The sequence below is a fragment of the Globicephala melas genome, chromosome 1 (genome assembly GCF_963455315.2).
Source record: "Globicephala melas chromosome 1, mGloMel1.2, whole genome shotgun sequence".
In the NCBI taxonomy this organism is placed as follows: domain Eukaryota; kingdom Metazoa; phylum Chordata; class Mammalia; order Artiodactyla; family Delphinidae; genus Globicephala; species Globicephala melas.
In genome coordinates this window covers 143,722,826-143,735,441 of record NC_083314.1, presented here as the reverse complement: position 1 = coordinate 143,735,441, position 12,616 = coordinate 143,722,826, and the positions used below count along the sequence as shown (strand labels likewise).

Sequence of the window (12,616 nt, the reverse complement as noted above, 5' to 3'; positions counted from 1 at the left end):
AGGCCCTCCCTACCAATACCATCACATCAGGCATTAGGATTTCAAAATACGAGTTTTGGGGGGGATACAAACAGTCAGACCATAGCAACTCCTATCTTTTTTTATTAAGGCACAGATTATCTAACTATTGGGCCGTAATTTGATATTATTACTATTAGTGGTAGTAGTACTATTAGAGTACTATTGTTATATTGATTGCCTGAAACACTGACTACTGAAAATTTTGATTTCTTGGTGAATTTTTCCTTTTGCACTTGTCCAAGGTAGACATTGCTGATTTAGCAATAAGATATTAGAGTCTTTGTGGTACGGCCTTTTTTGCATTATACTTTGGTTATACTACTAAAATTAATATTTTAAACCTATTTGCAGGGCAGGAATAGAGACGTAGACGAAGAGAACGGACATGTGGACACTGGGGAGATGGGGAGGGTGGGAGATTAGGATTGACATATATACACTACCATGTGTAAAATAGATAGCTAGCTCGGTGCTTTGTGATGACCTAGATGGGTGGGATGGGGGGTGTGGGAGAGAGGTCCAAGAGGGAGGGGATATATGCATACATACAGCTGATTCACTTTGTTGTACAGCAGAAACTAACACAACATTATAAAGCAACTATACTCCAATAAAAAAATGAATATTTTTAAAACTTTGTTTTTATATAGTAATACATACTTAAGTGCAAAAAAAAATTGGGAAAGATAGAGAAACAAAATGAAAAAATTACTCTCCTATAATCCTACCATCTGTATCAGGGGTTGACAAATTATGACTTGTGGGCCAAATTCATCCCACCACCTGTTTTTTTTTTTGTTTTGTTTTGTGTAAAAGTTTTCTGAAGTCTAGCCTGTAAGGAAGGGCATGAATCTGTAGTGTACAGCCTGATAAATGTTAACAAATGAACACATCTCCCAGATCAAGATGCATAATGTTGCCAGCACTGTAGAAACCTCCCTGACACCACCTCCCATCACTACCCACTCCCAAAAGGAACCACTATTCCAAATTCTGTCACCACAGGTTGATATTATTTATTTTGGAAATTCGTATAGCTGGAACCATACAATATTTACTCTTTTAGGTGTGGCTTCTTTCACTCAGCATTGTAAGATTTATTATATTGTTGCATGTAGCAGTAGTTCATTTTTACTATGTGAATACACCAGAATTTATTTATTCAGTTCATGGTTGCTGTATCTTCGCAGTTTTCCATTTTGTGGCCTTATGAATAAAGGTGTTACGAACATTCTCATATGTGTCTTTTAGTGGACACATGTACTTATTTCCATTTGGCATATAACCAGGAGTAGAAATACTAAGTCATGAGCTACCATATAGCCAGTTTTTTGATATGGATATACTATTCTACAGTCTCTTCCATATTATATGAGAGTTTCATTTGCTCCACATTTTTTTGTGTGTGTGTGTGTGTTTGTGTGTGTGTGTGTGTGTGGTACACGGGCCTCTCACTGTTGTGGCCTCTCCCGTTGTGGAGCACAGGCTCCGGACGCACAGGCTCAGCGGCCATGGCTCACGGGCCCAGCTGCTCTGCGGCATGTGGGATCCTCCCGGACCGGGGCACGAACCCGTGTCCCCTGCATCGGCAGGCGGACTCTCAACCACTGTGCCACCAGAGAAGCCCCTGCTCCACATTTTTGACAGTACTTGGTAATGTCAGTTTTTTTTTTTAAGTCAGGTTCATTGAGGTATAATTTACATACAGTAAAATCTACCTTTTTTAGATGTACAGTTCTGTGAATTTAGACAAATGCATACAGTTGTATAGCCACTACCAAAAATCAAGATATAGAATATTTCCAAAAAATGTCGGGGCTTCCCTGGTGGCGCAGTGGTTGAGGGTCTGCCTGCTAGTGCAGGGCACACGGGTTTGAGCCCCGGTCTGGGAAGATCCCACATGCCGCGGAGCAACTAGGCCCTTGAGCCACAACTACTGAGCCTGCGCATCTGGAGCCTGTGCTCCGCAACAAGAGAGGCCGCGATAGTGAGAGGCCCGCGCACCACGATGAAGAGTGGCCCCCGCTTGCCACAACTAGAGAAAGCCCTCTCACAGAAACAAAGACCCAACACAGCCAAAAATAAATTAATTAATTAATTAAAGTACCCTTAATTTAAAAAAAAAAATGTCCTCATGTCCTTTTGTAATCAAACCCCTTCTCTCACCCTCAGGCCCTGGCAACCCCTGATCTGACTTCTGTCCCTGTAGTTTCACTTTTTCCAGAATGTCGTCGTAAACTGCAAGTGGAATCATACAGTATGCAGCTTTTTGAGCCTGCTTCTTTCATGTATTATCAGTAGTTTGTTCCTTTTTGTTGCTGAGTAGTTTATCCATTCACCAGCTGGAGTATATTTGGTTTCTTTCAGCTTTTGGCTATTTAAATAAAGCCACTATGAGCATCCGCATACAGGTTTTTGTGTGGATTTATGCTTTCATTTCTCTTCAGTAAACACCTAAGAATGGGATTGGCAGGTCATATGGCATGTGTATGTTTAGCTTTCTAGGAAATGTCCAGACTGTTGTCTAAAGTGGCTGTACCGTTTTTCAGTCCCTCCAGCATTGTTCTGACCTGCTAGTTGCTCCTCATCCTCACCAGCACTGGGTATTATCTTTTTTTTTTTAAGCCATTCATTCTAGTAGGTACGTTGTAGTATCTCAACTGTACTTTTAATTTGCATTTTCCTGATGACTAATGGAATTGAACACTGTTTCATGTGCTTTTTTTGACCATTTGGAGATCTTTTGTATTGTGCCTGTTTATGTTATTTGCCCACTTTTGTATTGAACTATCTAACCTTTTCTAATTGAGTGATAGGAGTTTTTTATATTTTCTGGATACAAATTCTCTGTTAGATCTGTGAGTTGCAAATATCTTATCCCTCTTGGTCTGCTACCTGTTTAGAAAATAGTTTTATTGGAATACAGCTACATTCATTTATGTATTCTCTATGGCTGCTCTCGTGCTACAGGTGCAGAGTTGAGTAGTTGCAGTAGAGACCTAGTGGCCTGCAAAGCCTAAAATATTTAGTGTCTGATCCTTTACAGAAAAAGTTTGTTAACCCCTGGTCTAGATGACTTCATCTTCTAACAAATTACCACAAACTTAGTGGTTTAAAAAAACGCACACATTTATTTATTACCTCACAGCTTCCATGGGTAAGTTGGCTGAGGACAGCTTAGCTGGGTCCTCTGCATAGGGTGTCGCAGGCCGCGGTCAGGGTGTTGGCCAGGGCTGAGTTCTCATCTAGAGACTTGACTGGGGAAGTGGTTCGTGCCCAAGTTCACTGATGTTGCTGGAAGAATTAATTTCCTTGTAGCTGTGAGAATGATAGCTTTAGTTTTTTACTGGTTATTGGTCAGAGTCTGCCCTCAGCTCCTAAAGGTCAGTACCCTGCCATGTAGCCCTCTCCATATGCAGTATGCAGTTCACAGTATAGCATCTAGTTTATTCAAGGCCAGCAGGAGAGTGAGAGAGAGCCAGCAAGACAGAGTCTTATGCAGTGTAACAGAACACAGGAATGACAGCCCATCACCATTGCCACATTCTGCAGGCTAGAAGCAAGTCACAGGTCCTGCCCACACTTGAGAGTAGGGGATTATACAAAGGCATGAATACCAGAAGCCAGGGGTCACAGGGGTCACCTTAGAGTCTGTGTGCCACAGTAGCTATTATTAATATATTGGTCTCCAAGTTTACAGATGTTTTTTCTGTACATACATAATTGAATATCTGTTTTTAAGCAAAACTTGGGTCCATTCTTACAGTTTTGTTTTGTAACTGGCTTATATAACAGTATCATGAAGAGTATAACATACGTATCTTTCCAGGTCAATAAAATGTAGATCCACATCGTCTAATGACTGCATTGTATCCCGTTATATGAATATACCATGATTTATTTAATAAATTCCCTCTTGTTAAATATTGAGGTTGCTTGTGATTTATGTCACATTTCACCAGGCTGCCATAGAGTGTATGTGAGTGCCCATTTGCCCACACTAATTCTGGATGTGATTCTGTGGCAGTCAGTGGCTTTTGACTAAAATGTATACATGAAACTGAACACTCCCCATTTCTCCTTCCTTCTGCATGTCTGTGTTTTAGATAAGAAGGCCGACTGCACAATTACAATGGCTGACTCGGACTTACTGGCTTTGATGACTGGTAAAATGAATCCTCAGTCGGTAAGTATGATGGCGCTTATATCCTTTTCTTAGGTGGGTTTTAGCCCGTTTCACTTCATCACCTACCTCAACCTCATCCCATAAAGTGCAAAGTGGTAAAACCCACAAAACTCAGTGTTCCCCAAATGTTCACTTAACAAATGACAGTTGTGAAGCTAATGATGTGCCAGACAGTGTCCTGTGTGCTGGAAATGTCCAGATGTAGAAGAAATAGTTCCCATGCTCAGGGCGTCCACAATTTGGTACGAGACAGGTCTGCAAAAGAGTAAATGCAGGGCTTCCCTGGTGGTGCAGTCATTAAGAATCTGCCTGCCAATGCAGGGGACGCGGGTTTGAGCCCTGGTCCGGGAAGATCCCACATGCTGTGGAGCAGCTAAACCCATGCGCCACAACTACTGAGCCTGCACTCTAGAGCCCACGAGCCACAGCTGCTGAGCCCATGCACCACAACTACTGAAGCCCACATGCCTGAAGCCCGTGCTCTGCAACAAGAGAAGACACCGCAGTGAGAAGCCTGTGCACTGCGACAAAGAGTAACCCCCGCTCACCGCAGCTAGAGAAAGCCAGCGCACAACAACAAAGACCCAATGCAGCCAAAAATAAATAAATTAAATAAATAAATTTTAAAAAAAAACAACTTAAGAGTAAGTGCAGCCAAATATCCAAGGTGCCCTGCATTACTTGAGGTCAGGGAGGGTGGAGGGAGGAGAAGCCACATCTTCCCGGGCCATCGAGAAGGCTTCACAGAGGAAACAATGCTTGGCTGAGTCCTGGGAGTGATCAGGAGTTAGCAGTGCACAGATGGAGAGTAGGGGCCGTCAGACAGAAGGAGGGTCGGGTGTGAACAAAGGCATGATCTTTCACATTTCGTATCTTTGCCCGTGCTCTTTTTTTGGCCTGAGCTGTCCTTCCTTGACAAACTCCTTGCCTTTCAAAATGAACTTATGTTATGTCCAGAGACTTCCTACCACATTGTTGGGGAGCTATAGTCAGTCCCTCTTCTGGGCCACTTACTGGCCTGCTAGCCTGGCACTTGTCTCATTATACTAGTCATAATGTGCCTATCTCTTCCCTATTAGATTGTGTGTACCTCAAGGGAACAAAGCACATCTTGTTCATCTTTGTGTCTCCAGAACTTAGCATGATGCCTTGCGTTTTTGGGTTTTCACAATTAATTTGCATTTGTCTAAAATGTCTTTATGCCTTGTGTAGATTTTCCAGGCCCCCAGATTGTCAAGGGTCTTCTTATACTCTTTAGTTGTACAGTGTGGAACAGACTTGATATACATTATCCATAGATAACACAAAGGAAGCTAAAATGCTGCTTTCCACTGTAACCTTATTTTTTTGTTGTTGCCTCAGCCTGATTTGTTTTAGGTCTTGTTCCTGTGGTACCCTGGTAATTTGAAAGATTGGATAAAACAACTAAATCTGACTCCTACTCGTATTCCTTTTAAAAATGCTTTTTCTAAGCAACTAAGCATATTTCAGCTGATGCGTCGACAAGTGAGAGACTTGCATCTGTGATGTTTCAACTGAATACACACTGTTGACATTGACATTTCCACCCACTGTGCCCTCTCCAAAAATCTGGACAGAACAGAGGCCACCAATCTCGGAGTTGGCCGACGTCCTCCTTCCCACCCACCGCTGCTTACTCCACGGTGCACACCATGCACTTCCTTGGCAGTGTGGTCAGGCTTTGCACTCGTTCTCTCAGTTTATCTGTTTACCACCCATTTTGGGGAGTGAAGTGTCAGCTTACTTTTCCTGAACACCTGTTAGCACCCAAAGGAATTAAAGATAAAAATAGGAGACGTTTCTGTTAATGTGCTAATGGCCTTCCCTTATGCTCAGTAGAAGATTTGACTGGAAACCATTAAATGCAGTGGAAATTATAATTTCAGTGTTTGGCTACGGTTGAAACAAAGCAATGTGCTCTCCAGAAGAAAGCAAATGTAGAACACCTTAGGGGCCAGATTTAAATGACTCTTATGTTCGGATTCTCTAAAAAGTGAAGACTCATTTTTCTCTGTAATAATTATTAAGTGAAAAGTCATTTTCTCTTTTAACTAAGAAAAGGGAAATATGGTGAGTTTCTCTTCTAGGTACTACTGGTCCATATTTTTAAAGGACATATGTTAAATATATTGTGTTCTGAGACACCTGACCTTAAAGTCATCAGACAGAAGGCTGTGTGCCATATAGAAAGAAATATTTAGTTTGTCCAGACAGAGGAGGAAAAAAAAAGGCATTAGTCACCCTCACCAGAAGGTGTAGAGAAAGCAGAGCTCTGAGATTTCCTATGGATGAGGCAGAAGAGCCCCTCACTGCTTCATGAATATACTTGTTAGGAAGCTAAGACTACCAGAACTTTTCCTGTAGCTTTTCCTTATTTTAAGAATTGAGTTGAAAGACTGAGATCGTAGCAGGGAAATCATGCTATGTTCCCAATTTTGCTATTTCTTTAAAGTTTTCCTGGGATTTTGTTACATGATAAATTTAGCAAACATCATGTGATCTAATCCCAGGCGGTTGTTAAATGGAACAAACTGTGGCTCTGCACTTGGGATTGGTTTGATTCTTCTTATTGAGCCAAAGATTAACACAGGCACCTCAGTCTCAGCAGTCTGCCTGGCCTCCCTCTGTAGGGAATAAATCTTTATCACGTAGACCAAAAAGAGGGAGAAAAATGGTGACATTTCATCTGCATTGTATTGAATCCCAAGAGTTCATAAGTGTGTTATGCATGTGCTTTCTCTCCCTGCTAGCAGACCCACTGAACAAATGTGTAATGGTTTTAAACAAAATGGGTCTAGTATGAATCCACTCTGCCTAATATTTGGAAAACGTACCACCTGTGAGGAAGGCAGGTAAAGGCAGACTCGATTTTTAAGAGAACACATTTGGGAAAGATGTGCCTTTTGACGGCTCTGTGTAAAGCATGACTTTCACAAATGCGTCCTTTTGAAGACTCTGGTTCTAAATCTATTCCTGAAAGCCAAGTTTCATATTTTGAAGAAAGTTGAAGAAACCTGGATAAATAAATCATCTCAGGGCTGGATAGTCTAGAAATATCAGCGGTCTCAAAACAAAAAACACCAAATGATAAATTTTCTTTCTTCTTCCTCACAGGCCTTCTTTCAAGGTAAATTGAAAATCACTGGCAACATGGGTCTGGCTATGAAGTTACAAAACCTTCAGCTTCAGCCAGGCAAAGCTAAGCTGTGAAGAACTCTCTCTGCCTACCTTTGAAAATCAAGATGAGATACATAGATATATGTCCACATATTTCATTGTCAGAACTTAGATCGAAACTACACATTGGCAAATAGCGTATTTGTTTTTAAATGGGTGCGACCAATCCTGTTTTCCCTAAGCTCTGGGTGACTAGAACCTGATGATGTACTACTGCTTTGCTGAATCGCATACAACTGTGCATTACAAAGTTAATATGGTAATTATGGTTTGGGGTAAAATTGAGTTTTAGAATAAAATTAGGAATAGCAAAATCCAAAAACTATGTAAACGAAAGCTCTCATTTTGCTTATAAAGTATATTTGAGGATTATTCTGCTGAAGATTCAATTTAATTCAGTTTTCCTTGGGAGAACTAGGGAAGAAACAGGATACCAGTAGCTGGCCAGTAATTAGTGTTGTGCACTTAATGACCTTAATCTGTTTTCCATTGATAATTTTTAAAATTCTGTACTGGGATGTTTTTTTAAAAAAATCTTCACAGTTTTGCATTTCATGCCATCAAAACAGTATTTTCTTCCCAAATCAAAGAAATATGATCAAAGCTTGGGAGAAAAAATATATAGCTGAACACAGGCCTATTTTTTAAAACAAAAATATTTTTAAGTGAGTTTCCTTCCTGGAAAAAAATCAGTGTATTAGAATCATAAACACTGTTGTTAAAAATAATTGAACAAATAAAGTTTGCTTTGAGATGCACAGTTTTCAAATTATAATCTCGTATTAATTTAATTTGTAAAACTCTCCTTCCTTTGTTATAATTTTCCCTTTTCATATGTTTAGTTTAACAAGCCACATTTAATTTACCTTCCTAGTTTTTTTTTATTCAATTTAAAGGAATATTGCTTTTTATTCCTTTTTGTTTTTAAAGGTAAATTTCATACCAGACTTTGGCATGTGATGTGTTTTCCCTACTTTTACCTTCCTAGTTTTTCTAATGTTAATGTTATTTCTAATAACTCGGTAAGATATGGGGTAGAGTAATGTTTTTGGAAGAATGTTTAATAGAAAATTAAAATAGCTCTTCCTCATCTCCTTTGTTTTTATTGTGTATGTTCTTTTTGTTCAGGGTTTTCTAAATGATGGAGAGTAAGAGAAACATTGGGGATTTACGATCTGTGTTATCTAGACTACTATCTGCTGGTTACTTTGGCATAATCAATCACTAGCTCTTGATTAGGGAGGTGCTGTGTTGTGGTGGAAAGAGCACTTGACTAGGAGCCAGGAGTCTTGTTTTTCTTAGGCAAATAAGTAACTGTCTGCTAGCTTGTTTGCTAACTGTTTGCTAGCCTGTTTGCTAACCTGTTAGAAGAGGGCATTTAAGATGGTCTTTAAGGTCCCTTCTGTTCTGATAATCCTGTGAGTCTACTCAGAGCCCAGTAGAACTGTTTGGGAGTTATCCAGGTCCCACCTTTCTGCTGTGAACACGTTTACTTCACCCAAAGGTGGTCAGAGGGAAAAAGCCAGGTGGTTTCATTTTGCTTGTTTAGATGTTTGGAGCCTCTACTAATCAAATCAGGACTGTGGATACGATCCCCCTAGGCCATTTAGCTTTGCATGTTCTGTGACCAGCAGAACAGCATTTGGGGATGGGACAGGATGGTAAATTAAGGCAGTATAAGCTGATCTCAAGTCCCATAAAATCAGTTCAGAGCACAGACTTCCTAATCATAGAGGCTTTTTACTCTGAGAAGAAAAAAGACTTCAAGAAAAAAGTTCCAACGAAATGTCTGATTTATTTGTGCTTTGGATTTGCTGCACTTTTCTGCCTTCGCTTGTCCCAGATAGCAGGAGATGTTTGTTTTAGGCTTTAGGATGAACCTGAAAAAGACAAAAACAAAGAAAAAAAGAAAAACAAAAACTTGTTCTTGGGGTAGGGATGTATCCACATATAAATACAATTTATATGTATAATAGGAAAGTACTTAATGATAAAAATACAGTAGCAGTTTAATTTCTAGGGAAGCGTCATGGTTCGGAGGAAAGAGGTTAACAGGTCTGGGTTAAAACTGATACCGTCACTGGTTTTGCTGCTTGCGCAGGTTGAGCCTCAGTTGCCTGATCTGGAAAGTGGAGATTTTAATATTGACCTCCTAGGATTATTGAGAATCTAGAGAGGTAACATATGTAAAGTACCTAAATTAGTGTTAGGTGTACATTGTAGTCATTCTTAGTTCCCTTACTGGAAATGTGAGTTCCCTTCCTCTCCCCACCTTTTGCCTCTGTGATATGTGATAAGATGTCTGTAGTGTGGTTTTTTTTTTTTTATGTCCCACTTTTTGAGTCTTTTCTCATTTGTTCATTCACTGAACAAATACTTCTTGAGTGCCTATCATATATTGGGTACCATATTGAGGGTAATGCTAAGCACTGGAGACAGCAGTGAGCTCCTCAGTCAAATCAGAGAGATGAATAATTATTACAGACTGATGTGCCGTGCAGGAGATGGCCAGAGTGCTGTCATGGAGAGTCATAGTGGCTTTGACTCACTATGATACAGTGGTTAAGGGAGACATCTCTGAGGAGGTAATATATAAGCTGAGATCTATAGGTTGAGGAATGAACCATGCATAGAACCATGCAGGAAAGGGGAAAAGACACCTGGCTTGTTCTAGAAATTGCAAGAGGGCCAGTGTGAGTGGAATATAACGACCCAGAAGGACAGGCCCAAGATGAGGCTGGATAGATACACAGGAGCCAGTTATCTTGGAATCTGTTCGTTACAGTAAGGCATTTGTATTTCATTCTTAGTGCATTTGGGAGCTGTTGAAGGTGTAGCTTTACATGTGTTTCTTTCTCACTCATGCTGCATATCCACTTCACCTTCATATCCTAAGTCTAGAACCCAGGCTAATGGAGCACTTCTGTCTGGAGCACTGCTCCCATTTCATTGTCCAAAGAAAGTCACATGCCTCACCTAACTTCACAATCTTACCATGTATCAGAAGAAGAAAATGGAGTTGGATTGTTTCTGAAGGAACTGATGACCATCACAGAAGGGCTGTAGGCAGGGGAATGAAATAATTTAAACTGTCACTGTAGCTTCTGTGTGGAGAACGTACTGGGAGTACAGGGATGGAGGAAGGAAGGTGCTAGAAGATGGTGTCCTGGACTAGGGTGTCAGTGGTGGACTTAGATGTGGAAATTAGGCAGAGGTAGAGCTGACAGAACTTGGTGACTGGATATAGGGGCAAGAATGGCTTCCAGTGACTGGCCAGGTGAATGGTGGGTCATGACTGGAATGAGGAGGGGACAGCAGGATTTAGGGAGAGTGGTTGAAATAATAAGCTCCACTTTTGAACTTGTTAACTTTGAGATGCCTGAAAAGATTTCCAGGTGGAGATACCAAGGAGGCAGCTGCATTTACAAGACTGGAGCTCAGAGGTGGGGTCAGCTTACAGATGCACTTTTGGAAGTCATGAGCATATGGGTGGTATTTAAAGCCACAGGAATGGATGGTGTTACCTGGGGAGGGAAGAAGGGGGATTAGAGTACGCCTTGTGGAACCCCAGCTGTTAGAGATCAGGCGGAAGAGGAGGATCTGGTAAGGGGTATGAGGACGAAGGACTAAAGAGGTGGAGGAAATTTTCCTGAGAAAAGATACAGCCTAAAAGTGGCAGTGGTCAACTGTGTCCTATGCTGCTTGTGAGGTCAGTTAGGATGATGTCTGAAAAGTGTCTACTGGAGTAAATTTGGCAACATGGAAGTCATTGGTGATTACTACAAAATCACTTTCAGTGCTGGATTGGAATTGGTTTCATAAAGAGCTACAAAAAACAAGAACAGAGAAGTTCCATTTGGTAGTAATATGTTCAGTTTCCAAGTGATTAGTACAGAGCAAGCACATTAGCTAATACTTTTAGTTCTAGATTAGGTCATCTTGCACATGCTGTTCTCTGTGCCCACCCTCACCATTCTCTCCCCGCTGCCTGCCACCTTATCCACTTGGCAACTTCCTTTTCATCCCTTTCATGCCTTAGCTTTCAGGAAGTTGTCCCTCTTTGCCACACACACACACACACACACACACACACACACAAACACACACAAACAAAACAAAAAAACAAACACTACATAATCATTCCTTTGTAGTAATATGTTTCTGTCTCCCACCGAACAGAGAGCCCCTTAAGGGCAGGGACTGCATTTCATGCATCCATTTTGATACCCCCGGTGCAAAGTCTTGGCTCACTGTCATAAAGTGAATGAATGAGATAAGCTGAATAACAATTTCATATTCACAGGGGGCTTTCCTGAAGATAGGAACCTCATCATAGCAATGCATTCTCTATGACAATGACTTTCTGTTGCCCCGATGTTGAAAGAGAACATTAAAAATTCCTCTTTGGCCAGACTTATCTTGCTATTTCTTTTTTTTTAAAGAATCAATTTTATTTATTTATTTTTGGTTGCGTTGGGTCTTCGTTGCTGCATGCAGGCTTTCTCTAGTTGCGGTGAGCCGGGGCTACCCTTCGTTGCAGTGCGTGGGCTTCTCATTGCGGTGGCTTCTCTTGTTGCAGAGCACGGGCTCTAGGCATGCGGGCTTCAGTAGTTGTGGCACGTGGGCTCAGTAGTTGTGGCCCATGGGCTCTAGAGGACAGGCTCAGTAGTTGTGGCACACGGGCTTAGTTGCTCTGCGGCATGTGGGAGCTTCCCGGACCAGGGCTTGAACCTGTGTCCCCTGCATTGGCAGGCAGATTCTTAACCACTGCACCAGCAGGGAAGTGCTATCTTGCTATTTCTTTGAAAATATTTGCAGCTTCTCAGAATAGTCTTTCAACTTAAGATTGAAGCAGCCTGAAGTAATCAGAAAAGTCAGTTTATTTGTAGTTTTATTACATGTTTATAAAAAACAAAGTGGCCTAGTTGGTTCCAGGTACATTAAAATCATTAGTCTTCTTGCTGTACTTGTCCAGATGGATTAAAAATCTCAGGCTTCTGTAATCCTTGTTGCATGTTTAGAAGAACAGTAATGGAGCACATGATTAGGAAGTTGAGTGTGGAGGTGATGGAGGAGTCACTGAGGTGGGATCAGAAGAATCTCAGATCAGGTCCTGTCTGCCTCCTGGAAGCTAAGTTAGGACAAGGCTTTAAGCTTCGTCAGACTTTAGTTTCTTCCTCTGCACAAGGGGGACCACTGTTCATATTTTTA

The 12,616-nt window shown here is 41.1% G+C and overlaps 1 protein-coding gene across 2 annotated transcripts in view; it reads left to right on the top strand.

The window, feature by feature from the left end:
* Positions 1 to 8,495, top strand: part of SCP2 (sterol carrier protein 2) — a 164,703-nt gene extending 156,208 nt beyond the window's left edge. For both annotated transcript variants that reach the window (XM_030870167.2, XM_060305457.1), the window contains 2 exons: positions 4,128 to 4,207; positions 7,343 to 8,495. In XM_030870167.2, coding sequence (XP_030726027.1) covers positions 4,128 to 4,207; positions 7,343 to 7,438 — 176 coding nt within the window. In that variant the 3' untranslated portion in view covers positions 7,439 to 8,495. The remainder of the gene's footprint in view (positions 1 to 4,127; positions 4,208 to 7,342) is intronic.
* The last annotated feature ends 4,121 nt before the right edge of the window (positions 8,496 to 12,616 follow it).